Raw genomic sequence first — 14159 nt, 5'->3', positions numbered from 1 at the left:
CCCTCTAGTGGTAGTAATGAATAACAGGAAACACTCCCCTACTACAGTATAGAACGACCATGAGAACACAGAATACACATATTTCTGTATCTATACTTATTTATTTTATAGATTTGATTCATTTCATAATTTCATTGTTTTTCCTCCGGACCTGATCAACACTTCAACGTTGGCAGAGGGCGAACCACCCGGGAGTCTGGTCGTTAGGGTATAGCACTCGGGCCCCAAACCCCGTTCGACTTCCAGAAGCTACCTTTATTTTAACACACCCAACAAAACCACACGTTTTTAACCCAACACCATAAGCACCCAGGTGGCGGTGTCGACTCCACTGGCACCGAGGTGTAGACTCCTATTCATTATTTACTACACACTACTTTAATTTACTACACATAATAGCAATGCCGCAAAGGACTCAGGAGGGCGCTAAAGGCCCAACTAGTGATAGTCCGAACCCTCCCAGGATCCTTTGCGGCACTCGGAACGCCCATGGACATATGGGAACGCCTCGTACAGTACATTATAGGGGGATTATTTGTTTATCAACAAGGCGGATGCGCACGCAGAATGATCGCAAAATGAAGGTTTGTTTGACCGGTTGCCATGGTTATCTCCGTGTGGTTAATTTGCAATTGCGGTGTTAATTAGCGATTTTGTCAGCTTAGTGTTACATTAAACTGTAATCAGAAAACGCGGTTATATGCTATAGACACTATAGTATCTGTGGTATAAAGGCTGGGACGGCTGGGTGCTGGGAGCAAAATGAAAAGTCAAGAACACACTAACGGAAGATATATAAATATGCCATAATTATGAAGGAAAGATGTTGATATTCCCCTTAATGCCATACTGTGACTCGGCTTTCAGGTGACTGGGCTGCAGAGCAATGGCCGAATGTCATGTTCAGCATTGTCTAATCAGGATTCAAACTCTCCAACTAAGGATCACCAGTACAAGGCCTTATCCCATTGAGCCCCTGAAAGACCTGAAATGTAGCCTTATTCACATGCTGAAAATGTCTATTGATAAGCACACAACATCCAGAAAACTCCAAGCAAGCATTTCTCAAATGAATTAAGGGCTTTCTTAAAAGCAAATACCTGAAAAATCTTTGATATTCTGGGGAAATTAAACTTTTGTTGTCAAGAACACTAACGGATGAAATATTAGTATGATAGAGTTCATTATGAAGGAAAAATTGTTAACGAAGAAGTTCCCCTTAATGGCATACTGTGTCTTGGCAGTCAGATTCTTGGAAACTAATGAGCCGGAATGTTGATTGCCTTATGAAAGGTGCTGTTCAATGTTATGTTTCTTAAATAAGTGGCAATGACAGAATGTCATTGCCACCTCATTGCCATGAAGCCTCATTCTCATTGTGACAATGTCGATTGATAAGCACACATTAAAAAAACTCCAAGCACACATTTCACAAGAGAATTAAGAGCTTTCTTAAAAATTGTTCTTTCTTTTTTTGCACTATTAATGGTATCCACCTAATGAAAGCCGTATGGTAGTTATTAGGGCTGTAACGATACACAAACTCACGATTCGGTTTGTATCACGATTTTTGACCCACGGTTCGATACATCCACTATTTTTCTAAATTTAAAAAGCATTTTATTTAAACAACACTTATATACCAATTAACTTAATGCAACATTTAATAACAAATAATTTGGAACACTGAACAGATTTGAACAGAAAGAATACTATATGTGTGTGCGCGAGATTGGCAGTGTGCGTATGCGTGTGTGAGTCACGTCAGCGAGTGAGTGGACGAGCGAGGAGAGCGAGGAGAGCGAGCGGTAGCGCATGTGTCTAGTGAAGAAGCGAACGATTCCGGTAGAATGAAGTACCCATCCTGTCAATAATCGGTGGCCGCTTCATTCCGACCTATAAGCAGACAAACTGCCAGTCAAATCACACAAAACAATAGAGACAGGATCACAGAGGCCATTTTTTTTTCGCGCTTGGCCCACTCTGGATAAATGTCGTTCATATCGCATATAAGGACTTCGACGGCTGTGGAGAAATGCAATCCTCCGTAGCCACGGAGAGCTGTCATCACAGAGAAGGCATCTCGTCGCATACTTACGGCATCGATAGGAGGGGGCGCTGTCAGCAGACTATTATTTAGACAATTATTAGCACATTTCAATCTGACAATTTGACCAGAGAGTTAGAAAGGGCATATCGCGCTTCTGCCTTCTCACACCGCGAGACAGGTTTGTGGCTTTGAGTGTCGCGATTTCGGTTTCGATACGCGTATCGAAATAGTAGTTATACAATAACAAAATAGTCATATAGGCAAAATGGGTTGAGACTGTGGTGGCTTTTCTATGAAATTGTGGGAAAAGCAAACATTTTTAGAGCAGAAGACCAGGGTGAAAAAGATGCATCTGATTTTAGAGATTAATATGATGAAAGAATTTTGAGTCCAGGACAATCTGGTGAGGAGAAATAAGCCTAATTCATGATTTTTCACAATAGCGCCACCTTTGGGTGCAGTACCACAAATTTGGTTTTAGGGTTATTGTTAACCATACCTGAACATTTCAAGACCTTTTTGACTTATGGTATAGGCTGCAGTATGACTTTTACAGAATTTAAGTTAAAAAAACAACATTACAGAAACAATAGGGGCCAAGCAGCTTCGCTGCTCAGACCATTAAATATTGTAGCGAGCAGCACGGGAAGGACGAGACGGGAGCCCAGGTTCAGCAGTTATGCAACTCTCGTGCCCCCTACACCGCACGATTACGAGAGTTGCCTTTATTTGACGCACCAACAACGGCACACCCAACAAACAAACATGTCATAGTCAGTGACGGTGGCGGCAACGTCATACACACACACGTTAACATTAAACAACACACAACTACGCACAACCCCGAACCCATTAACCCCACTTAACCTAACAACAAAACAAGTTGACACAAGCCCCTTTTGTCAACTGACAACCCCAATTCCCAGGATCCCCTGCGCGACCCCGGAGGAGTCACCACAATATGTACACTTAATGTTGAAAGCATAGCGTCGCGATTCCCATTGAAACGAATTGCGCGGTGACAAAACGAGAGCTGTTAAATTGTGAAAAATGAATTAAACTGTAATCAGACAACGCAGTTATATGCTATAGACCTTAGAGTATCTGCGGTATAATGGCTGGGACGAATTTCGAATTATAAATATGTACAATCCATAACGTTAGCTCTGGCTCATAGCTCAGCGGTCTAGAATACCTCCCGTTGCCAAGTCGTAGCTACGGTCTGTCTTATTCATGTGAAAAACGTTATATTTGGATTGTAAAACACATGAAAATATAAATGAATGATCTTAATTTATTTTCTTTGGCAAGTGACCATGGATAAGCGGGATAATGCCCTGCGAGGTGTCAAAAACATGTGTCAAAAACGTGTCAAAAACATGTTTTTGACACCTACTACTTTTTCAGGGAAATGAACTCAAACAGAGTAGGCTACACATTTAATAAGCATGCAATACGAATAAGAAAAAGCATAATTATTAAAGTATTTGAATGGTTCTATTATGTTGGCAAGCAAGAAGTAAAATAAATGGGATAATCAGTCTTATTTAAAGGGTTTGTGCAACCAACCGCACAACAAGACATGATTGCGGCCCTTGTCGCTCTCGTCTCTTTCAGAAAATGACATGTGCGTAGAGCGGGGAGTGATGTAGTGACGTAGACTGATAATCCCTCTATGGTTTGAAAAATTTTCGCAAAAGTGTTCACTATTCAGAATTCATCATTTTGTGAATAAATGAGAAACACTACCATCAAGTGGCCATACTTGGTTAAAGCAGAAACTACATTTTATTTCTGTTTTCAAAAAACTACAAGCAGAAAGGAGCCGTGTCAAGTTCAATCAAAGAGAATAATCACATACCATGCAAACATTCCTCTTCAACAATTAAGTATGTTTCAATGTTTAAACGCCTCAACACATTTAATACACTATCTCGATCCATTACCCCATTACATTTAAAACACTTTCTATCCTAACACATGACCCCATTGCATTTAGTAAACTATCTATCCCGATCCAGGACCCTGTTTGTTCCAGTTAAGTGAAGGACTATTTAAATCATACTAATTAACATAATATAAAGTGACATGACTGTGTTTGTACAATAATTATGTGTTTGATACTGAAACACTACAAAATGTACCAATGGAGATTTTTTTTTCAAAATTAATATATTTATTTTTACCAATTTCTCGATAAAGATAATAGTAACTTCAGTTCTATCAGTCATTCAGTTCTGATAACTGAATGAACCACTCCTCATCTAAGCAATGAACAGTCGAGGAAGCTCAATACAAAAACTTCCTCTAAATTTAGAGGAAGATAAATATATGATTAACATGTGATATAATTCCGTATTGTATGGAGTGAACATACAGAACATATGGATCCTGTGTGTGTGTGTGTGTGTGTGTGTGTGTGTGTGTGTGTGTGTGTGTGTGTGTGTGTTTTTGTATGTGTGTGTGTGTGTGTGTGTGTGTGTGTGTGTGTGTGTGTGTGTGTGTGTGTGTGTGTGTGTGTGTGTGTGACTGTGTGTCTGTGTATCTGTGTCTGTGTGTGTGTCTCACAACAACTGAATCAGAGACACTGAGGAACCAGATTTCAATAGTCCAAACCCAGGGAGGAGGTCCTCCTGGGTGAAGGTGGACTTGAAGGTGTGGATGTGTGTCAGTGTGTCTGAGGACCCTCCTCCACCTGGGGACACTCTGTAGAAGGACAGAGTGCCAGCCGGCCGGTCCAGATACACTCCTACTCTGTTAGAGCCAGGGGGGGGGAGACGTATGACTATGACTCTCTTGTCGTCCCGGACAGAGTAATGACAATCATGATAATGAAGACTCCAGGACTTGTTGCTCCCTACAAGCTTGCTGTCATCACCCTTTCCTCTCCTTGTGATTCCTCTGTATGTCACTCCTACAGAAACCTCTCCTTCCCACTCTACCTCCCAGTAACAGCGGCCAGTCAGACCCTCTCTACACAACACCTGGCACAAGGAGTCAAATCTCTCTGGGTGATCAGGATACGACTGCAGCTCTTCAACCTTCGTCACCTTTCTGTTGTCCTCAGACAGAGAGATTCGTCCGTGGGCTGTGTTTCGGTCCAGGGTGAGTTTAAAGGCATCTGAGGGGAGAACAAGACACCATTAGGGGGCTGAAAATATAAATTAATTAGTTTATCACTTAAGAGTAATTAATGGTGTAGAAAATTACATCATGCTGTATTTACACATACACTAGGATTCAAATGTTATCCATGACTGAAACATAGATCGTTGAAGAGTTTAATGAAGGCAACGTCACCTCCTGCTGTGTGGATGGACTTTCCATCACAATAGTTGGTGTTTGTTGTGATAAATCAACCTAAACAGACACTTACACTTCTTTAGAGCTGGTTTCATCCTCCACTCTCCACTGTGGTCCACACTGGGGAGACAAAGAGAGAGCAGCATGTTGTCTTTAAACAGGGAAACATTATTCACATGTTAACAAAGAGAGAGCAGCATTTTGTCTTTAGACAGGGAATCATTGTTCACATGTAAACAAAGAGAGAGCAACATGTCGTCTTTAAACAGGGAAACATTATTCACATGTTAACAAAGAAAGGGCAGCAAATTGTCTTTAAACAGGGAATCACCTAGCTCCAGGTTAACACTAAACTGCATGCTAACTCCCCACACCATACGAAGGCCCAGCTCCAGGCTAACTTATCGTCAAATCCGCATTGGATCATGCGACTCCAACATCGGCCGCTAAAAAAACGAATTCACATTGTGCTGCACTGACTATCATGAATATTATTTAATGAATCCTAATCTGTTGCCTGTATCCTAATCTGCTGTCTCATCACCTTCTGCTCAACATTAGTTGGAACCACTTTATCCAGCAGCTGGTTGAATCCTTTTAGGAGACATTGTCCCTGAGTGATGAGCTGTCCTCTCCATACCTGAGAGTGTCCAGTCTCCAGTGTGGATCCTCCAGTCCAGCAGAGAGCAGTGTAGCTCCTGAGTCTCCTAGGTGATTGTAGCTCAGGTCCAGCTTCCTCAGATGGGAGGGGTTGGAGCTCAGAGCTGAGGCCAGAGAAGCACAGCCTTCCTGCGTGATCAGGCAGCCAGACAACCTACAGACACAACAGGGGACAACTGAAATGAGTCAACAGCTACAGTCTATGGTGAGCACCCAAACAATTGATAGATAATATCTAATGAACATTTCAATAATAAATACAACTACAACTACTTTTATAAACACACTGATTAACCGAGGAATGTCTTCTAAAATCAAACCTTGTGGTTTATCTGATTGCACACAACTGACCTGAGAGTTTCCAGTCTACAATGTGGACTCCTCAGTCCAGCAGAGAGCAGCTTCACTCCTGAATCCTGCAGATCATTGGTACTCAGGTCCAGCTCTGACAGACTAGAGGGATTGGAGCTGAGACCTGAGGCCAGATCTTCACAGCATCTCTTTGACAGATGACAGCCATTCAGCCTTTAAACAAATACTTTTTATTATTACATATAAATCAATCTATAATGTTTTATGAATGAAGTTCAACTAGTACAAACTTGTGTCGTATGAATCAGATAATGTTAACGTGTCTGATAAACTATTTCCATGGTGCGCGAATGGTGAATGAAACAGAGGGATGGATGTTTTGAAACGTTTTTATTCATGAAAATGAATCATGAATTTCAGAAATATCACTTCTTCACTGCATTTACAGGAATATTTAAAAATAATTTGCTTACTTGGTGCCATATTTTTACTCTAGTGGCCTATCTCTAACTTTCCTAATGTGGACACATTGAAACAGCAAAACTGACCTGAGAATTTCCAGTCTACAATGTGGACTCCTCAGTCCAGCAGAGAGCAGCTTCACTCCTGAATCCTGCAGATCATTGGTACTCAGGTCCAGCTCTCTCAGACAAGAGGAGTTTGAGCTGAGAACTGAGACCAGAGCTTCACAGCATTTCTCTGACAAATTACAGCCATTCAGCCTTAGAATTCAGCCATAAAAAAAAACAGATATGTTACTCTTCAGAACTGATTTCACTTAAACATGAAGTTTGTTATGAATTTTTTAAAACGAACACAGTTCATACTCTCTGGACTGTTCAGGTAAGATATTAAACTGTTTAATATACTGTCTCTACAGTTTTAAACTGTCTCTAAAATACTTGCAAAAATGTAGGCGTGGATTATTTAACTCATCATTAGAATCTAATTATGCACACCTACAAAGACATTTGGTATATTATTGTGTATATATTCTAGTATTATGTATATTGTGTTGTGTGTATTGTAATATATGTTATTAGTGAACCTACAGATATGTTTTGGAGGCTTTGGCCAGTGGCAGCAGCCTCAGAAGACTCTCCTCTGAAGCAGAATATTTCTTCAGGTCAAACACCTCCAGCTCCTCTTCTGAAGTCAGTAAGATGAAGACCAAAGCTGACCACTGAGCAGGGGAGAGAGATTCTCTGGGGAGGCTTTCTAATGTCAGGTACTGTTGGATCTCCTCCACTAGAGAATGGTCGTTCAGCTCATTCAGACAGTGGAACAGATTGATGCTTCTCTCTGGAGAGTGATCAACACTTATCTTCTTCTTGATGTAAGATACTGATTTCCGATTGGTCTTTGAGCTACTTCCTGTCTGTCCTAGCAGGTCTCGTAGGAGATTCTGATTGGTCTCCAGAGAGAGGCCCAGGAGGAAGCGGAGAAACAAGTCCAGGTGTCCGTTCTCACTCTGTATGGCCTTGTCCACGGCACTCTCGTAGAGGAGGAGTTCATCTACCCTCGAGGTTGGTTTTTCTTCTGAGAGCAGATTGACACCCTTGTCGATGAAGGACAGAAAGACATAAAGGGCAGCCAGAAACTCCTGGATGCTTAGATGGACAAAGCAAAACACCTTGTCCTGGTACAGCCCAAACTCCTCTTTAAAGATCTGGGTGAACACTCCCGAGTACACTGAGGCTGCTCTGATATCGATGTCATACTCTGCCAGGTCTGCCTCGTAGAAGATCAGGTTGCCTTTCTTCAGCTGGTTAAAAGCCAGTTTTCCCAGAGAAACAATGATCTCCCTGCTCTCTGAACTCCAGTGTGGATCTGTTTCAGCTCTCCCATGATACTTCCTGTCCCCCTGTATGGTCTGAACCCTCAGGAAGTGGCTGTACATCTGAGTCATAGTCTTGGGCATCTCTTCTCCTGTCTGGGAGGTTTGGAACAAGTTCTCCAGAACTGAAGCTGTGATCAAACAGAAGACTGGGATGTGACACATGATGTGGAGGCTTCGTGATGTCTTGAGGTGGGAGATGATTTTGCTGGCCAGCTTCTCGTCTCTGAATCTCTTCCTGAAGTACTCCTCCTTCTGTGGGTCGGTGAACCCTCTCACCTCTGTCACCATGTCAACACACTCAGCAGGGATCTGATTGGCTGCCGCAGGGCGTGTGGTGATCCAGATGCGAGCGGAGGGAAGCAGGTCGCCCCTGATAAGGTTTGTCAGAAGCACGTCCACCGAGGTGGACTCTGTGACATCAGTACAGATCGGGTTCTTCTGGAAGTCCAGAGGAAATCGACATTCATCCAGACCATCCAAGATGAAGACAACTTGGAACCGGTCGTATCTGCAGAATCCTGTTTCTTTGGTTCCAATAAAGAAGTGATGAAGAAGTTCCACCAAGCTAAACTTTCTGTCTTTCAGTAAATTCACTTCTCTGAAAGTGAGGGGAAATAGGAAGTGTATGTCGTGGTTGTTTTTGCCTTCAGCCCAGTCCAGAGTGAACTTTTGCGTTAAGACAGTTTTACCAATGCCGGCCACTCCAGTTGTCATCATTGTTCTGATTGGTTTATCTTTTCCAAGTAGGGGTTTAAAGATGTCTTGACATTTGATCGATGTTTCCTCCTTGCCAGATTTCTTGGAAGCTGTTTCAATCAGTCTGACCTCATGTTCCTTGTTGACCTCTCCACTGCCTCTGTCTGTGATGTAGAGCTCTGTGTAGATCTCATTCAGAGGTCTTGACTCTCCTGCTTCAGCGATTCCCTCAAACACACACTGGGTCTTCCCCTTCAGATAAGACTTGATTCTATGTTGGCACTCAGCAGAAACACTTTCTACATTAGAAAACAATGGAAGAATTTATGCTTAAAAATAGTACAGCAGTACATTATTATTCTGCTCAAATTCAAATAAGAATATCTTCCTAATCTGTTTAAAAATAAGAGTATCTTACTGCTCCAAAGTGTGTCGGCCAGCTCCACCTGCTTCAACTGCTTCATGCAGAGCAGTGTGATGTCCAGCACTCCCTCTATGGCACGCCTCCGCTGCTCCTCTTCCTCACCATCCACCTCCTCCTCCTCCTCCCTTTGACTCTCTGAGCATTGTGGGTAATCTGGGAAGAGAACCCGCCAGAGCTTCTCCACCTCCTTGTCTAGAAAAGCGTGTGCGTTCTCCTTGATCCTCTGGAACAGAACAAACATCGATGAGAACTTTACTATGAACTTACTGACGACATCAGAACCGTCTGTCCTGGATTCATGTCCTGCTGGTCTGAAGAGGGAAGCCTGGAGACTGTTAGCTCCTGGTGAGATGTCTTCATAACTGAAGTCTTGTACATTTACATACCATCAACTGTGTGTGTTGCGGCTGTACAGACTGACCACTGGTAACCTTTGACCTATCCTGGTTTTGTCTGTGGAGAACACACACACATACACAACCCCCCCCCCCCCCCCCACACACACACACACACAATCACCAGAGATTGAAGGTCCACAACTTTCTCATGATATAATACGTCTGGTCAGTCTTCATCATCTCTTTGAAACTCCTACCTCTTCTTTCTGGAGCGGCGTCCATCTTTAAACCTAATAGGTTTATCCATAGACCAGTCACTCTTCATAGAGACGCAGGTGGGTCCAGGGGAGTCTGCTCTCTCCTGCTGGACTCTTTTAGAACCTTTTCTTCTGAAATTAAAGTGTTTGATTTATTTATTAATTACTTTTCCACAAATATAATTAATCAGACGTCATTGAATGGGATTTTTGTTTGCAACTCTTAATTAGCTTAACTTAGTCATATCTAAATCTAAATGCTGGATATGATGGATTGAATGAGCTGTAAAATTCCTTCTACCTGGGCGTTCATGTGTATATGATAGGGGTTCTACTCTCCCCTCCATGGAGCGGTCTAGAAGAGGAAGGTTCTCAGGCGGCCAGCTGGCCTAAGGAAGTGTTCCAGGTAGAGGCTGGGCTGCAGACCCAGCCCTCCACTCCTTGACGACTAGTTTAAATCCCAACATGACCAGTGGCTCATCAACCTGCTACTGGGCTGCTAGATGGTAAAGTGTTGAGGGGTCCTCCGATATATACAGTCTAGGGCAGGAGGGACTCTCCTGACCCAGGAGGGTTCTGGTGACGGTAGGGGAGAGAACATTTGTTCTCTCCCAGAAGATATTACCTAATGTACCAACGTTCTGGTAGGAACTTAACAACCAGGGTGTCTAACAAACTGCTCTATCCAGCTTGAACCAGTCCAGTCTACACGGGTATTCTCTTCACATTCTATTGCCATTATTTAGAATTCTTAGCCACTCAGACTAATGATGGTGTCATGATGTATCACTGCTGAGCTCTGAGATGGGCAATTTAAAATGTCAAATTACTAGATTATGAACATTTAATACAAATGTCTAGTATTTTTTGGATATTAGTATATTTGGAGGCTTTGTGTCAAGTGCCATATTTTTTTCCAAATGGTGTTACACTTTCTACACTTAGCAGAAAGTCCTTACCCCCTCCTTCCTTCAAAGACTCTGTTGAAGGTATTTCCCAAAATTGATTGCTGGGTAGGTCAACATGTTTGCTAAGTAGATCCAAATAGTTTAATATTTGTCAACAACTAAGTTCCTTCGATTTGTTAAACCTGTTTAATCCATGCTTTCTGAAATATTTTTCTTCCTAGAACCCTGCCTGTGAATGGAGGTAGTTTAGGGTTTAACCAGAACCCTGTCTGTGAATGGAGGTAGTTTAGGGTTAACCAGAACCCCGCCTGTGAATGGACGTAGTTTAGAGTTGAACCAGAACCCTGCCTGTGCATGGAGGTAGTTTAGGGTTTAACAAGAACCCTTCCTGTGAATGGAGGTAGTTTAGGGTTTAACCAGAACCCTTCCTGTGAATGGAGGTAGTTTAGGGTTTAACCAGAACCCTTCCTGTGAATGGAGGTAGTTTAGGGTTTAACCAGAACCCTTCCTGTGAATGGAGGTAGTTTAGGGTTTAACCAGAACCCTTCCTGTGAATGGAGGTAGTTTAGGGTTTAACCAGAACCCTAGGGTGCTGTAGAATATTTTGGGTAAATTAACCATATCCACTTTCACTAAGGGGAGGGTCTTCATCAGTGGCTTAAATATCGGTGGTGCAACCGGTGCAGCTGCCCTGGCGCCCTTAATTAATTAACAAAATTATACGAAACCCTCACCGCAGTAAGCAGGACAACGCGACTAACCCCCCTAAAATGAATCTTGGGCAGAAGGATGACAATGGAAAGCTTCAGAGTTTGTCTACTTTGCATCCTGAAAATTAGGAACATTTGTTAACTAATTTAAACAGAGATGAGAGTGTATTGGTGGGTTCTGAGACCAGCGCGAGAATATCTTCGGCAAAATATTCACTTATGTCTCATATTGACCTCTTGAATACCTGGTACATTGTGATTGTACAGTTAGCAACAGCCTAGAAAGGCTGATAACAGACCTCCTTGTTTAAGACCTTCTGCATGTCAAAGGAGAAGATATCACACCGTTTGTGAGCCACTGGGTTAATAGATGTTGGGCTGGATCCAGAGCAGTGGCGGATCTAGGCACAGGGGGAAGCGGGCAGCGGCCCGGGGCGGCCTTATTTCATGCCACATGCGGGGCGGCATGAGCACTTAAAAAAAAAGAAAACATTTGCGCAGCGAAGCGGTTTTCGATGATCTATCATATCACTGTGTGGGGAATTGGCATATTAACGCCCCCTCCAGCTGCAGGCGCCCCTGCTTGCTGAGAAGGTGCCGTGCACAGAAGCTGTGTGAGAAGGGGAAAGGGGAGGGGGGCGCAGCGGACAGTTCACCTCTGCGTCTTCCCAAATGGAATGGACAAGGGGGGGAACAGGGCTATGCGATAAACATGCGGAGGAACGCGATCGCTGAGTTGCCCTGCCCCAACATTGCATGATAAACTCAGCTAGAATCGCCGCTCACCATCATCCAAAATTTGATGTCAACAGACCAAAAAATAGTCAGAAGGCCTACAGAACTATAGATAGTCAATGTGACAAACACACATTACTAAAAATAGACTCGGAGTAATGATTTACAAACTATTTTTTTGGGAGCATGCTTTGCAAGTAGTTCGCCGCCCCACATGCCCATATGGACGGCATGAGCCTGGTATAGAGCAATACTCTCCTTCCTAGCGCCCCGGGGGGGGGGGGGGGGGGGGGGTCTCGCCCGGGGTGTAATTCAATGTAGAACTGCCACTGATCCAGAGTTTTCTAAAGCTGTGAATATATGAAGCCATATTCTTCTAGATAAACAACAACAACCATATCTGAGTCAGGACTCTTTGTTGTTTCGCTGACGTGTTTTAGAATCTGACAGATGTTTACCTTGACAGATTAACATATTTAAACCTCCTAAATGTTGAAGCTCCTACATCTTCTTTGTGGAGCACACACACACACACACACACACACACACACACACACACACACACACACACACACACACACACACACACACACACACACACCAACACACACACACACAATCACCAGAGATTGAAGGTCCACAACTTTCTCATGATATAATACGTCTGGTCAGTCTTCATCGTCTCTTGAAACTCCTACCTCTTCTTTCTGGTGTAGCGTCCATCTTTAAACCAAAGAGGATCATCCATAGACCAATCGCTCTTCATGGAGACACAGGTGGGTCCAGGGGAGTCTGCTCTCTCCTGCTGGACTCTTTTAGAACCAGAAGAACAAGTGTTTGATATTTTTATTAATTACACATTGATTGGGATTTCAATTTTGAAATCTTAATTAGCCTAATTTAGTTAATATAAACTGCTGAGCTCTGAGATGGACAACAGTCACAGACAGTGAGAGATCCTCCTCATACCTCTTAGCTTTTTTCTCGCGGCCATGTTTCCCAGACGGAATGGTTTTATAGGTAGGGCGCCCCATCCTTCTCTCTCCTCAATGAAAGTAGACTGGAGACCTGCATACAAACACAACTACAGATTGTTTCTCTGGTCATTCAGTGTTTGGTTATTCACTGCTTTTATAGAATCTGCTTATTGCCGGTCATTGCTGTTCATTGCTGCTCTCAGTCTCAACGAGGGGAAAGACGTGGAGACGCTGCCCAGTGTTTACTACAAACCACTGATAACTTTATCACTCACACTGAATGTCTCTCAGGGCTTCAAGTGCGTCTGCAGGGGAACCAGAAGACAGATACGCTCACTATGAGGAAATCATCCTCTGAGGTTTTCATTCCTGTTGAACCAGTATGACAACCTTAAACTGACTTCCTCATGACGATTAGATCACAATCACATCCCCAGATCTGTCTCTCTTCCAGACTCACAAAAACAATAACAACAATGGGAATAATAATAATAATAATAATAATACAATTAAAAGGATCATTATAATAATAGTAATACATATCACAATAACAATACAATCATAACAAAATACTTATTATAATAATATAAGTAGTAATAATATTTATGATATTAAACATAATAATATTCAAATCCTAATTTGATGTATAGTTAGACGAAAAATAACTAACATTTTCATGGCAATAAATGTCGACATACAAACCAATTTTTTAACAAACTTTCAAATAGACCAAAGTTTAAAAATTAATAACATTACATTACATTTTGATAAATAACTCAACCTATGAATTATGATATGACAGAGCGTGTTGACTACAGTACCTTGTCTTCTCCCTGCTGTGATGAAGAGCTCAGCACCAAACCGTCCAACACAACAACATGGAAAGTATGACGTTGTGAACCAACCAGTTGGTCCAGTTCTCCTCCCAGTTTAAACTCAGTCAGACTAA

The 14159-nt window shown here is 42.5% G+C and overlaps 1 protein-coding gene across 4 annotated transcripts; it reads right to left on the bottom strand.

The window, feature by feature from the left end:
* Positions 1 to 3814: 3814 nt before the first annotated feature.
* Positions 3815 to 14146, bottom strand: LOC132473091 (NACHT, LRR and PYD domains-containing protein 3-like). Of its 4 annotated transcripts, XM_060073045.1 has the most exons (13): positions 14032 to 14085; positions 13486 to 13649; positions 13203 to 13301; positions 12932 to 13045; positions 9881 to 10012; positions 9672 to 9738; positions 9280 to 9508; positions 7378 to 9160; positions 6874 to 7047; positions 6365 to 6538; positions 5994 to 6167; positions 5427 to 5473; positions 3815 to 5171 (listed from the first exon to the last, which is right to left on the bottom strand). In XM_060073045.1, exons 3-13 carry the CDS (start codon positions 13265 to 13267, stop codon positions 4615 to 4617), a joined length of 3516 nt encoding a protein of 1171 aa, XP_059929028.1. In that variant the 5' UTR covers positions 13268 to 13301; positions 13486 to 13649; positions 14032 to 14085; the 3' UTR covers positions 3815 to 4614. The 4 variants fall into 4 exon arrangements, with proteins under 4 accessions (XP_059929028.1, XP_059929029.1, XP_059929030.1 ...); XM_060073046.1 differs by lacking the exon at positions 13486 to 13649 and having other exon boundaries at positions 14032 to 14146; XM_060073047.1 differs by lacking the exon at positions 13486 to 13649 and having other exon boundaries at positions 13203 to 13317; positions 14032 to 14144.
* Positions 14147 to 14159: the final 13 nt, after the last annotated feature.

This window comes from Gadus macrocephalus, chromosome 15 (genome assembly GCF_031168955.1).
Source record: "Gadus macrocephalus chromosome 15, ASM3116895v1".
NCBI classification, from domain to species: Eukaryota; Metazoa; Chordata; class Actinopteri; order Gadiformes; family Gadidae; genus Gadus; species Gadus macrocephalus.
Note: the sequence above shows the minus strand (reverse complement) of the source record. Positions and strands in the feature narration are given on the sequence as shown.

Coding starts and splice junctions, on each gene's coding strand:
- LOC132473091 (XM_060073046.1), bottom strand. CDS start 13,267: ATGGGGCGCCCTACCTATAAAACCATTCCGTCTGGGAAACATGGCCGC. Junction 5,474..5,993: donor TGGAGACTGGACACTCTCAG/GTATGGAGAGGA, acceptor TTGTCTCCCCAG/TGTGGACCACAGTGGAGAGT. Junction 5,172..5,426: donor GAAACCAGCTCTAAAGAAGT/GTAAGTGTCTGT, acceptor TTCTCCCCTCAG/ATGCCTTTAAACTCACCCTG.